We start from the raw sequence: 14,178 nt of genomic DNA on the forward strand, positions 1-14,178 counted from the left end.
CGCCGGCAGAAATGCATAACGCAGGTCTTGGCTTCCGAAAACTGGAACCCATGACCTACAGCCCAAGACTGCACCTTACGGATAGCGCCCTGTAGCTGACGTTCAGCAGCTACAATGACAACAGACCTATAGTAAAGGCAGAAGTCGTCAGCATACAGGGAAGCGGAGACAGAATTTCCCACCGCTGCAGCGAGCCCGTTTATTGCAATTAAAAACAGGGAGACACTGAGGACAGATCCCTGTGGTACCCTGTTCTCCTGGACTCGGGAGGAACTATGGGAGGCCGCGACTTGCACGCGGAAGGTACGATACGACAGAAAATTTTGGATAAAGATCGGCAGAGGGCCCCGAAGACCCCATCCATGAAGCGTAGAAAGGATGTGATGCCGCCATGTCGTATCGTACGCCTTCCGCATGTCGAAAAAGACAGCGACCAGGTGCTGACAGCGGGCAAAGGCAGTACGGATGGCCGACTCCAGGCTCACCAGATCGTCGACGGTAGAGCGGCCTTTTCGGAACCCACCCTGAGACGGAGCCAGAAGGCCCCGAGACTCCAGTACCCAATTCAAGCGCCGGCTCACCATCCATTCAAGCAACTTGCAAAGAACGTTGGTGAGGCTAATGGGACGGTAGCTGTCCAGCTCCAAAGGGTTCTTGCCAGGTTTCAGAGTGGGGATAACAATACTTTCCCGCCATTGCGACAGAAACTCACCCTCGACCCAGAGACAGTTGTAAAGGTCGAGGAGCCGTCGCTGGCAGTCCACTGAAAGGCGTTTCAGCATCTGATCTGGCCCAGGAGCGGTATCAGGGCAAGCGGCTAGGGCACTGCGAAATTCCCACTCACTGAATGGAACATTGTACGATTCTGGATGGTGGGTGCGAAACGAAAGGCTCCGACATTCCATCCGTTCTTTAATGGAGCGGAAGGCCAGGGGGTAATTCGCCGAAGCGGAACTCAGAGCAAAATGCTCTGCCAAGCAGTTTGCAATGACGTCGGAGTCAGTACAAACTGCTCCATTCAGGGAGAGCGCTGGGATGCTGACAGGGGTTCGATAGCCATAGAGGCGTCAAATCTTGGCCCAGACCTGCGATGGAGAGACATGGAAGCCAATGGTGGAAACATACCCCTCCCAGCACTCCTGCTTGCGTTGGCGGATAAGGTGACGGGCCCGCGCACGCAGCCGTTTGAAGGCGATGTGGTGTTCTATGGAGGGATGTCGCTTGTGATGCTGGAGCGCCCGCCGGCGATCTTTAATCGCTTCCGCGATCTCCGGCGACCACCAAGGCACAGTCCTCCGCCGAGGGGACCCAGAAGAACAGGGAATGGCAGATTCTGCAGCAGTAACGATGCTGGTGGTGACTGAGTGAACCACCGCATCAATGTCGTCATTAGAGAGAGGCTCAATAGCAGCAATGGAGGAGAACAAGTCCCAGTCAGCCTTATTCATAGCCCATCAGCTGGGGCACCCAGAAGAGTGATGCCGTGGCAGTGACAGAAAGATCGGAAAGTGGTCACTACCACACAGGTCGTCATGCACTCTCCATTGGAGAGACAGTAAGAGGCTAGGGCTGCAGATCGAAAGGTCAATGGCAGAGTATGTGCCATGTGCTACACTGAAGTGTGTGAAGGCACCATCATTTAAAATCGAAAGATCGAGCTGTGTCAGTAAGTGCCTCGACCTGTTGCCACTGACCCACTCCACAGAGCGTTATGGGTGTTGAAGTCGCCCAGTAACAAGAAAGGTGGCGGCAATTGGGCTATCAGCACAGCCAGGACATGCTGCGCGACATCACCATCCGGTGGAAGGTAAAGACTGCAGACGGCAACAGCCTGTGGCGTCCACACTCTAACAGCGACAGCCTCTAAAGCTGTTTGTAGAGGGACAGACTTGCTGTGAAGAGAGTTAAGGACATAGATGCAGACGCCACCAGACACCCTTTCATAAGCTGCCCGGTTCTTATAATAACCCCGATAGCCACGGAGGGTGGGGGTTCGCATTGGTGGAAACCAAGTTTCCTGAAGAGCAATGCAGAAGAAAGGGTGAAGGCTGGTAAGTTGTCGGAGCTCAGCTACATGGTGGAAGAAACCGCTGCAGTTCCACTGGAGGATGATATTGTCCATGGATGAGAAAGGCGTGAAGGGACTGTGAAGGCAATTTACACCGCTTGTTCACTCGCTGCCACCGATTCAGTACCCGCGCGAGTGACATCCATGGCGTCTGAGGGACCGGCGAGATCCAAGTTGTCAGCGGATGCAGAATCCCCACCTCGTCCTCAGACGCAGAGCTTGTAGGAAGCGGTGGGATGGGTGCCACCACAATGTCGTTATTCTTGGGGACTTTCTTCTTTTTCTGCTTCTCTCGTTGTGCCTTTGGTGGTTCAGGCTTCATGGGCTTCACTGGGTCAGTCTCAGGGACGGACGACGACCGTGAGGCCCTACGACCAGGGACTGGTGGTTGTTTGAGCCACTTGTGGGTGTCCACTTTTCCGCTGATCAGAACTTGCAAAGGGAGGTCCCCAAGGGACCCCTTCCTGGTGAGAGTAGCCGAAGAAGTCTTATTCTTCTCCAGCCGGGAAGGGGGAACTGATGTCCCCGATGGTTGGGTAGGTGTTGCTCCTGAAGATTGATTGGTTGGTTGGTTGGTTGTTTTGGGGAAGACCAGACAGCGAGGTCATCGGTCTCATTGGATTAGGGAAGGACAGGGAAGGAAGTCGGCCATGCCCTTTGAAAGGAACCATCCCGGCATTTGCCTGGAGCGATTTAGGGAAATCACGGAAAACCTAAATCAGGATGGCCGGACGCTGCTCCTGAAGAAGATGGAGCAGGAGCAACAGGGTGTGAAGTGGCCCCCACAATCAAGGGGGCTGGTGGATTCTGACCAATAATAGATCCAACCATACGGGACGACACAGGAGATGGGAGAACCGTCGTCGCGGCAGCAGCGCAGGTTGATGTCATTGGCACAGGATGGAGCCTTTCGTATTTCCACCTAGCCTCTGAGTAGGTCAGGCGGTCCAGGGTCTTATATTCCATTATCTTCCGTTCTTTCTGGAATATCCTACAGTCCGGCGAGCAGGCGGAATGGTGTTCTCCGCAGTTAACATAGATGGGAGGCGGAGCACATGGAATATTGGGATGCGATGGACGTCCACAATCTCGACATGTGATGCCGGAAGTACAGCAGGATGACATGTACCCGAACTTCCAGCATTTAAAACACCGCATCGGAGGAGGGATATATGGCTTCACATCACAGCGGTAAACCATCACCTTGACCTTTTCGGGTAAAACATTACCTTCGAAGGCCAAGATGAAGGCACCGGTGGATACCTGATTATCCCTCGGACCCCGATTGACGCGCCGGACGAAGTGAACACCTCGTCGTTCTAGATTGGTGCATAATTCATCGTCAGACTGCAGAAGAAGATCCCTGTGGAATATAATACCCTGGACCATGTTTAAACTTTTATGGGTAGTGATGATGACGGAAACATCCCCAACTTGTCACAAGTGAGCAACCTCCGTGACTGGGCAGAGGATGCTGTTTTGATGAGAACTGACCCAGAGCGCATTTTGGACAAGCCCTCCACCTCCCCCAACTTGTCCTCTAAATGCTCCACAAAAAACTGGGGCTTGGTCGACATAAATGATTCCCCATCAACTCGCGTACACACGAAGTACCGGGGTGAATAATCTCCACTGCCTTCTTTAGACATATGTTCCTCCCATGGAGTGGCCAGGGAGGGACATGATCTCTGATCAAATTTCTTTCCATTGGGGTTAAACCTCGATCACTTAGAGAGTGCTGGTGGAGGCCCACCGGTGAGAGATGATGTACCATTGCTGGTCATCCGCCCTGATGCCACCCACTCCGACCAGGGGCTCTCCCCAGGGGCGCCACCCGGTCACAGCAAAGACCACCTGGCAGGATGGCCTTTTCTGGGAGTCCCGATGCCCCAGAGGGATAGGCATCTACTCCTCGGCATACGTGGGGAGGTAACAGCTCAGGCATCAGCAGTGCGATCCCTGTGTAGTCAGGGGGCTACCACCAAGAGGGTACATGACAACCTCACCAAAACGAACTGGCTACCGTGCTGGATGTCGGGTGTCGAAATATCCATGTGGCCGGAAGCTCAGTGTCAGTCCAACTCCATGACAAAAACAAATATGCCAGATCTTAGGGCAAGATGGATATAGAATGCCCCACGTAAGGCGTCCTTCCCCAAATGGTACGCACTAACGGAAAAATTTGGAAATAGAGCGGTCAAACCCCTTAGGGGACCATCACATTAAAGGCCGAAACAGTTGAGACTCCTTTTAGTGGCCTCTTACGACAGGAAGGAATACCGCGGGCCTATTCTTACCCCCGAACCCGAAGGGGGGGGGGGGGGGGGGTATCCATTGGAGAGGATAGCACTCGAGGTACTTTTGTATCTCAGTAGCCTTCCTAACACACCTATTCACAGAAACTTCCAATCTCATTACAGCAGTCATGGCAATTCCAGCTGCTTATGAATAGCAATTGACAAATCTCATGCCCATGAACAACATTCACAGTGGGGCTGCATTCTGTCTGGTGCAATGTGTTACAGAATAGTACAAAAACAACTTTAAACTGAGCATGCTGATTCCGCTTTTAATTTATGGATTTGTTATGTTATTAGGATAGCAATTTCCCTTTACAAACTGAAGCAGTTAACACCCAACAAATATTTCTCTCATTACGTGAGAAAAACCTGGAATAAAATTTACTGATCCCCTGGAGCTCCTTGGAACTTCGGTGGAAAGTAACTGCAGTGACATGCAAACTTTTTTCACCACACAAGTCATCTGGATGCCCATGGCTGAAGGAGTACTTCTAAACTTCACCACTTGGGACCTGCTTACCAGCACACACATCGATGAGCCAAAATGTTATGACCACTCCTTAATAATGTGCTTGTCCACCTTCAGAATGAAATACAAAAATATTCTACATGGTACAGATTCAACAACTACTTGGTAATTTCCAGAGGTATGTGACAGTTTATATCTACACACAGTTCCCATTAATTATGGACCCGTGGTTGGAGGATGCTGAGCTGGTCCCGTAGCATCTCAGAAGTGTTCCACTGGTTCAGGTCAGGTGAATTTGGTGCCCAAGATATTAATGAGTTCTCTGTTGCAATCCCCAAAACACTGCAGCACAATTCTGGCCTTGTGACATAGTTACTCCCCAGAAAAATGCCACTGCTGTCTGAGAAGATATCAAACAAGAAGGGATTGAAGTGGTCTGCAGTAATGTTCTTACAGTTCACAGCGCTCATAGTGCCTTTGATAACTAGCATAGGTCCCCCAGAAGTGCAAGTTAATGTCCCTCATAGCATAATGCTGTCCTCAAAAGTCCATGTCTATGGCGGTATGCATGTTTCGAGCAATTGTTTGCCTGGGCAATGGCATACTTGGACATGACCATCAACTTAGTTTAATAAGAAACATGCTTCATCTGGTGAGATGATACATTTCCATCAATCCATGGGCCATCATCTATGATCTTGCACCCACTGCAAATCATAACTGACGACATTCGGTCACCATGGGAACATGCAGGGGTCATCTGATGTGGAGCCTGATGTTCAACAGTGCGTATTGAACTGTGTGCTCCAGAGCACTTGTGCCTGCACCAGTATTGTACATTCTGTGAAGAGACATCTATGTCCAACACCTTGTTGTCTACTCATGGTCCACCATCTTTCAACAACTTTCCATAGCTGCTCGAAACGAACAATAACATACAAACAGCAAACCATCTTTGCAATTTCCGAGATGCTTGTTCTCAGGCACCAGGCCTTTTGTCTAGACACTTTCATCACTGTGTCACGTTTGTGCAATGCCACTTTTAAGCATTCAGTCTCATGGAAGCCAGTGGTCATTGTTTGTCTCATCCATCATGGGGTCTCCATTTAAGTTTGATTTTTCCTTTATTAGTCTTTCCTACTTTCTTCTCAACACTTTCTTCTTCTAACTTGCGTGTGTGCGCTCTCTCTCTCTCTCTCTCTCTCTCTCTGTGTGTGTGTGTGTGTGTGTGTGTGTGTGTGTGTGTGTGTGTGTGTGTGTGTGTGTGTGTGTGTCCATCCTACTCTCAAACTCCTAATTCATGGTTTGGAGCAATTCTTACTTTCTTCTGTAGCTATATAAATAATCTTTCTTTCACTTCTCATGATAACAGACAATATAAAACTAATTTGTTGCCTACATTTTGACTGTAGACTGAATTTTTGGGTTTTAGTCTCACCTTATTTTTATGCTGAATGGTATTTTGAAGAAATAAAGTTGAGAAAGGCGCCCAATGCATCTCATCTGCTTGTAGTTTGTACATGAAAATTCAGTAAGTTTTTACAAATCACACCCCCACCCCCTTTCAAGTGGAGGGGACTGCAGTCGTGAATGTCTTATCTTAACATTATTTAATATGGAAAAATAAAGCAGATCTAAAATGCTTTAATCCTGACCATGGAAGGGTATATTTAGCGAGTGCATTCAGCATACACTGTAATTTTTATATACAAAATAATAATGACATTCCATTGACTATTCCATTGTCATACCATTACAACAAGCACAGGCTGCTAGGGAAACAACATAGAGATGCATTGAATGTGCATGAACACAAGGCATTCCAACAGCTATGTGGAAATTGATTAGACATTCATAATGATCCCATGGGTGCACAACACAATATTAGTAAAAGTGAAAATGTGAGTACCAATAACTATACTCCAACAGTCTGCTAATATTTATAATACTTACCTGAATGAAATGATTTTTAATTATAATGCCGTATAAAAGCCATTCTGCAGAAACTACTGTCCCTGACAGTATTAACGGAAATGGTAGAGAAGCACTGCTTTTACTTCTTATGATTTCACCCTAATAACAAAAAAGAACAACCACTAGCAAATCATTATATTCAACATAAAATATGGACAAAAATTAAGCTACAAAGAAAGGAGTGCACTAGTGCATACAACATTAAGCAAAGTACATTGAGATGGGGTTGAGTATGCAAAAAATTTAGATCACTTTCTGCAAATTCTCGTAGTGATTCTTGTAGCACGCCACTAGGCAACAGTAATAACCACAAGACTGTGGTATGCAATGTAATAATGTAATACTGGAATTCTATGCAATAAGAGCAGCTGGATTTTATTTTCTATAAGTCAACTACCTTCTAGCAAGGTAATCTATGAGAAAACATTTTACTTGAGTAAAAAGAGTGTTATACAGGCACCAAACATTCATAACCCTCAAGTTTTTCCATAACACGAGCAGGCGCGCGGCACACTTTGTACACATGAAAAGAATAGCTTACATTATGTTAGCAAGGTAAGTCAAGTATGATCAAAATCACAGTTTAATCTTAGTTTATTTAAACAAGGAGAAAATAAACTTACATATGAGTTAAACTACTGTTTTATTAAACAATAATGAAATAAATTTTCACTATAACTCTGTTGCCAAGACAGGGAGACAGTAATGATGCATTCGAAGCATTAAGTAGTGCAGTTTCATCAGATCTCTGTCAGCTGCTTATTCGATCACTAATTATCTTTTAGACAACTGCCCCAATGTGGGATTATGTTGCTAGTTCATAACTGGGGTCATTTTTTTGAACTGGTCACAAATTTTTTCTCACCTAGCTCGCTTTGTATTTTATATTACTGTTGCTCACCTGGACATACGACAACACAATTTATCGCTGTTTTATCTGATGCAATACTAAAGAAGTATGTATAGGTTTGCACTTGTGAAACAAAAATGGATCCGCACAAAATCATTTTATTTTTGGTTGGCGCACTTTATACAAAGGTGCGCCCGCTCAAGGGTTAAATGAAACCAGTAACATGCACTTAGGCTTTGGTAAGGCAATTAGTGTGAGGCACACTCCAATGCCTTATTTGGTGGAAAGTTACTTATGTGAGACCAAGGTTCAAATACGATTTAAAGTATGGCACATAGCATAATCTGATAGGAAGACTTATTGCAGTGTACATACCACAATTATGGTGAAAATCTTAATAAGATTTATGGTATCTCTTCTTGGTTACATCACAAAATTAAAGATACGTATTCATTCAATTTTGTTCCTTAAGCTATTAGTAACCTGACTAGAGAAATCTATGGTCATTTTGTCAACAATTCATCAATCAAGAAGACCTATTAATGCTCTGTTGGTGTGCAAGCGCAAAGTAGTGACCTCAATATCTTTCCAGTCGCAAAAACAGCCACTGGCTGGAAGAGCAGTGTGCTGACCACACAACCCTCTGTATGTGCATCCAGTGACACCTGTAGGCTGAGGCTGGCACAGCAGTCAGTCAGCACCATTGTGTGTTCTGAGATATATTCGGATGGAGTTTGATTTTTATAATAGAGGACTAGAGATTTGGGAGCAGGGTGAGGGGGGGAGAAGGCTTAAAGGATTGATCAACCAGGTCATCAGTCCCTATGTCAGGTGATTGCCCATGTAGAGTGACATCTGCCAGAAGTTTGACAGAATTGTGACAGTATGTATGAAGGGGGCAAATCAAGGCATACTGATGGCAGAGATGATAAATAATTTAAAGAGAGGTAAAAGTATAATATATGTCAGGCTGGTAAGCAGGTCAGAGAGCAGTCAAGGGCTTCTGCAGGACTCATTTGCAGTGAGAGAGACTTCATTCACTCGCATCACTCACTAGTCAACCCACTGAAGGACTAAGACAGTAATACAATACAAACCCTACAGCAGAGATGCTGAGTCTCAGATAGGCACAACAAAATGACTTCACAATTAAAGCTTTCAGCCATTGACTTGTCAACAATAGACGCGCACGCACACGCACGCACGCACACACGCGCGCCCGTTCTGCAATGATTTACTGGTAAAATAATTCAAAGCTAAAGAAAAAGTGATCCACAAAACTATCCTGTAGTATCCTCAACAACTACTTGTTGCAGAATCTTGGAACATACCCTGATTAGCTAAAACATGTGCAATATGTGATTAATTCATCTCATTACATACAATTTTCAAATCATTTGATTTGACTGGTCACCAAAATGTTGCATGCTGCCTGGTGGCACTGCAGGCACATGATGCAGTGACAAAAGTATGAAACTGGAGCAGACATGGAGGGGGCATAGCCCTAGTGAAGAAATGGGCTGCAATGGGGAAATCCAATGAGATAAGTGACTTTGATAAAGGGCAGATTATTATGAAGCAGAGCCTGAGAATGAGTATCTTGAAAATGTAAAAGCTGGTCAAATGTTCATGTGCTACTGTCATTTTTTATTTATTTTATTCACACGTCACTCCATAAGTTTAAGTAAATGAAATCAACAATACAATAAGAACCAACTTAATTTTTCAAGGACTCCTCGACAGAATAGAAGAAGTGACCCATGAGGAAACTCTTCAGTTTGGATTTGAAAGCACATGGAATACCTGCTAAGAGTTTTGAATTCAAGTGGTAGGTTATTGAAAATGGATGCAGCAGTATACTGCACACCTTTTTGCACAAGAGTTCAGGAAGTCCGATCCAAATGTGGGTTTGATTTCTGCAGAGTATTAACTGAGTGAAAGCTGCTTGTTCTTGGGAATAAACTAATATTGTTAACAAGAAATGACATTAAGGAATTTATACATTGAGAGGCCAATGTTAAAATACCCAGACTCGTGAATAGGGGTCAACAAGAGGTTCGTGAACTTACACCACTTATTGCCTGAACCGCCCATTTCTGAGCCAAAAATATTCTTTTAGAATGGGAAGAGTTACCTCAAAATATAATACCATACAACATGAGCAACTGAAAATAAGCAAAGTAGACTAATTTTCGTGTCGAACGATCACTCACTTCTGATACCGTTCGAATAGTAAAAATGGCAGTATTAAGTCTTTGAACAAGATCCTGAATGTGGGCTTTCCATGGCAGCTTACTACCTATCTGAACCCCTAGGAATTTGAGCTGTTGAGTTTCACTAATCATATGCCCGTTCTGTGAAATTAAAATGTCAGCTTTTGTTGAATTGTGTGTTAGAAACTGTAAAAACTGTGTCTTACTGTGATTTAGCGTTAGTTTATTTTATACAAGCCATGAACTTAGGTCATATAATGCAAAATTTGAAACTGAGCCAATGTTGCACACAACATCCTTTACTACCAAGCTAGTGTCATCAGCAAAGAGATATGCTTAAATAAAAGATCTCTATCTCTGTGCCTAGCAACCATTCCAAAACTTTCCTCAACTAAACAGCTGTTTGTGGAGTAGCAAATACAACTATTTTAACCTCTAACTGGGAAGGTAACCGGAAAGGAGCAATGGCTTCACAATAACAATAATAATAAAAATAAGTGTTGCATCTAGTCTATTCTGTGCAACCCTCTTCACATCTACATAGCTACTGCAACCTAAAATCCCCCCTCCCCTTCCTCTTCCTCCTCTCCAGTACCATACATGTACTCCCCTCCCCCCAATTACCAGTGCCTCAGGATGTGCCCTTATTTTAGTCAAGTTGTACCATACATTTGTGTTCTCAAAAAATCAATTCACCATCTCAATATTTATCCAATTGACCAATCTAATCTTCAGCATTCATCTGTAGCACCACATTTTGAACTTCTATTCTCTTGTTTTATGAATTATTAATCATCCAGTTTTCAGTTCCTCACTCTAAACAAATACTTTCAGAAAAATGATTCTTAGTACTGAAACATATATTTGACATTAACAAATTTCTCTCTCTCTCTCTCTCTCTCTCTTCCCCCCCCCCTCCCCCAAAAAAGGGGGAGGGGGGCAGAGGGAGGGAGGGAATGCACTTCTTGTTATTGTCAATCTACATCACTTCTTGTTATTGTCAATCTACATTCTATGTCCTCTAGTTTGGATATCCTCAGATATTTTGCTGCCCAAATTCAAAGCTATTTTTTGTACCTCATTTCTAACCAAATTCTCTTTACCATTCCTCGATTTAATTCAACTAAATTCCAATACCCTCGTTTTACTACTTTTGTTAATATTCATCTTAGAATCAAGACACTATGAACCGCATTTAATTGATCTACCAGATACTTTACCATCTCTAATAGAATTACATTGAAACTGTTGACAGTGATCAGTCAGATGGGGATGTTAAGCTCGGAGAGAGGACGGGGGGTGGCTCGGTGATATTCAAGAGGAGCTATGTGCTAGCACCACATGTCAGCCTCTCAATTATCTCATCATCACCTTCCACAAGCATGACACTACACTACACACTTACTCTAGAGTCACCTACACTTCTCAGATACACACATCTCCCAGCCAACCATGTCATATGAATACTTTTTACTTTCTGCAGTGCTTTTATATTACTTACAAGTGAAAAAAGTGGTGATCCAATAAGAAGAAGCAGTAACACAGTTACAATTATTCCAAATCTATGTTCAATTAAGTCTGGATCTTCCCACCAGGCATATGCCACAAAAACAGCACATATCAAAAAAGCATTCCATATGTGTTTCAGAACAGATTTCTGAAAGAAGATAGTTACACAGTCATTAAACTCAAATTATCCTCAAAATAATGCCAAGAATTTAAATAAAGCCTGTCTCTCTTTGAATTTTGCTTAGTTATATATCAATCTGTAAACATTCAAGTAAATGAAATTACCTTATCATGTGTATATAAATAATAACACAACAAGTAACAAACATTGAGCGTTATTCCAGCGACGTTCACTGACACCATTGCTGGATCATTCAAGATTTTTGCATAAACATACATAAGAACAGAACTGCAAAGAAAAATATTGATATTAGTCTATTTCCTTTACATATTTTCAAAAGCAGGCAATATAGAGATGCATACATTAATAATTTACTAGGGTCATGGTTGTCAGGTGACATTTGGCCTTTAATCACAACTTTAAAATTCTGAAAATAACATTTCTATTGTCCAGAATTCTGCAGACAAGGCTCCCAATTTTTGAAGATTTGTCCAAGTAGAAATAAATGGTTGTGTGAAACAATTCGCAAACTCATTTCATTTGCTATTTAAAGATTATACACGGCAAATTTTTCACTCATTTAATAATAGCAGTATAGTATATTTAATTTAATATTTAACACAATCTAAACGCAAACGGAATCGCCCATACTTACACGGCAATACCGCCGATGAATGGTGTGTCTGCCACATTTTCTGTTGATCCCTTTTTTACTATGTCCTTGCAAATAAATCTGTAATAATTACGTTAAATTAATGAAACTCTCTAAGATCTTGAACAAGAATTCAATTAAGTTCAAAAGTATATACGTACACTCCTGAAAAAAACTGTCCAATCGTCGTAATGCTAGCGCATGTGCCAACTATATCCTTATAATCCTCAAGGGGCATCGTCGATTTATTTCTCTCCTATACTTTTTCAATAGATGCAATGCTCGTTGTATTTACGTCAGCTTACACACGTGTTGCCGCGCTGGTTGTAATCAACTTTCTACTCTCAAAATTGATGCACAGCCGCCGTCCTCACAGGCCAGCGTATCTGCTATGCTATTTAAACTGGTCCATCATGTTGTACATTTATCTAATCAGCTGCAGCCTTGACGATTCGTTTCGACATTATGCAACGTCTGTTCCTCGAACAAGGTCAATTCACCCTCCAAAGCGGCAAGCGACCGCGATTAAGTTTTCCGGCTTTGGTACCCTTTCCCCCACCCCAACCAATCCCACTCAACATTCGATAAAGATTGACAGATGTTTTGCGCCATAACCTCCAGTTGTCTAAAACTACATAGCGATAAACGACTTGTATCTAGTAAAAACTTTGTTATATGGTCGAATGATTTACAGGTTTTTTATGTACACTCTAAATGCTCCCACATGACGAACCCGCAGTTGGCAAAAATATAACCCAGTTTCTTATCTGTGATATCAAACTAATTTTGAAGCGACGTGAGTAGTAGATGTAAGTTCAGCGGCATACATCTCTCTTCAAAAAAGAGAAATAAGGTGCAGCAAAACAGTTGTTCATATTACAGCTCTTTTGGCTAACTGTCAAAATATTGGTATTAGTTGTGCAACTTGTGTGGCAGTAATCGACAGTGGATTGACTATCGACCTTACCAACTCGAGCGAGTTCTCCGAGGCTGAAGGACTTTGGAGTGGACAGTTCATTCTCGAACTACTTAAAGTTGTGATAGGCTAAACTGCGACTTTCCGATATCAGTGATTTCTGTGAATGCTACTTTTCAGTATCTGTTATTCTTAACTGTGATTTGTCGCAGTTAAGAGTCGCAGTTAAGGAACCTAGGTCGTGTATCCCTCCGCCACTGCTATTTCTGCGATTTCTGCTACTTCCGCGATTTGTGCGACTTCTGCTACTTCTGTGATTTCTACTACTTCTGCGATATCTGCGACTTCTGCCACTTCTGCGACTTACCACCGTATGAAAAAGTTACATCTGTCCACACAGAAAATTACATCTCAATAAACCTGTCATTGGTAAGTTTGTTCTTCCGTTGGTTTTAATTTTGTATTAAAGAAACAACTGTGAAAATATTAATAGTGTAATTAATATGTAAGTAGCCATACAGTAGCGTAATAGTTCGTGTTTATAAAATGAATTCTAACATATTGTTACGTTCACATGTACGCGAACTACATTACAGTCACTCAGTAAAGTGATAACTCAAAATATCATTGTCAACAGATCTGGAGAAATTGCCACTGCGTGTTTAGACCGTTTTCGTCAGACTAGAGGTTAGTTTCTAAGTGTTTTGACTGACTTAATTACTTCAGTGAGATCGTTCTTGCAAATGTGCAATATACCCCATTGAGTGGCTTTCGTTAGAGCAAATTTTAGCAATCTACTCTGTCAATTATATTGCTTGTAATTGGTGACAGCAAAAATTGTTTAATAATCCTTGTGATTTTGCAGACACAGTTCTGACTCTGATTACTGGTTGCTGTACGTATCTATCCACATCAAGGCTGTTGAGAGAGACTCGTGAAGATTCAAGACAGCTCTTAGAAGATTTTGCAGTTTAAAAGTGACATAATTGTGAAATAAGTGTGCAGATGAGTGATTAAACTGTGTTTTATTGAAGTTGTTGTGCGATTTTAAAGGAATAATAAATGTTAAATACAGTGAGTGAATAATGAAAATCTCATTTTCCACA

The 14,178-nt window shown here is 43.0% G+C and overlaps 1 protein-coding gene across 1 annotated transcript in view; it reads right to left on the reverse strand.

Annotated features, from left to right (window-relative positions):
- LOC124789304 (sugar transporter SWEET1-like) overlaps window positions 1-12,716 on the reverse strand; it is a 42,686-nt gene extending 29,970 nt beyond the window's left edge. The window contains exons 1-5 of the mRNA XM_047256615.1: window positions 12,318-12,716; window positions 12,160-12,237; window positions 11,669-11,792; window positions 11,376-11,531; window positions 6,791-6,910 (exon numbers count right to left, since the gene is read on the reverse strand). Coding sequence (XP_047112571.1) covers window positions 6,791-6,910; window positions 11,376-11,531; window positions 11,669-11,792; window positions 12,160-12,237; window positions 12,318-12,394 — 555 coding nt within the window. The 5' untranslated portion in view covers window positions 12,395-12,716. The remainder of the gene's footprint in view (window positions 1-6,790; window positions 6,911-11,375; window positions 11,532-11,668; window positions 11,793-12,159; window positions 12,238-12,317) is intronic.
- Between the last annotated feature and the right edge of the window lie 1,462 nt (window positions 12,717-14,178).

The sequence above is a fragment of the Schistocerca piceifrons genome, chromosome 3, assembly GCF_021461385.2.
Source record: "Schistocerca piceifrons isolate TAMUIC-IGC-003096 chromosome 3, iqSchPice1.1, whole genome shotgun sequence".
Classification (NCBI taxonomy): Eukaryota; Metazoa; Arthropoda; class Insecta; order Orthoptera; family Acrididae; genus Schistocerca; species Schistocerca piceifrons.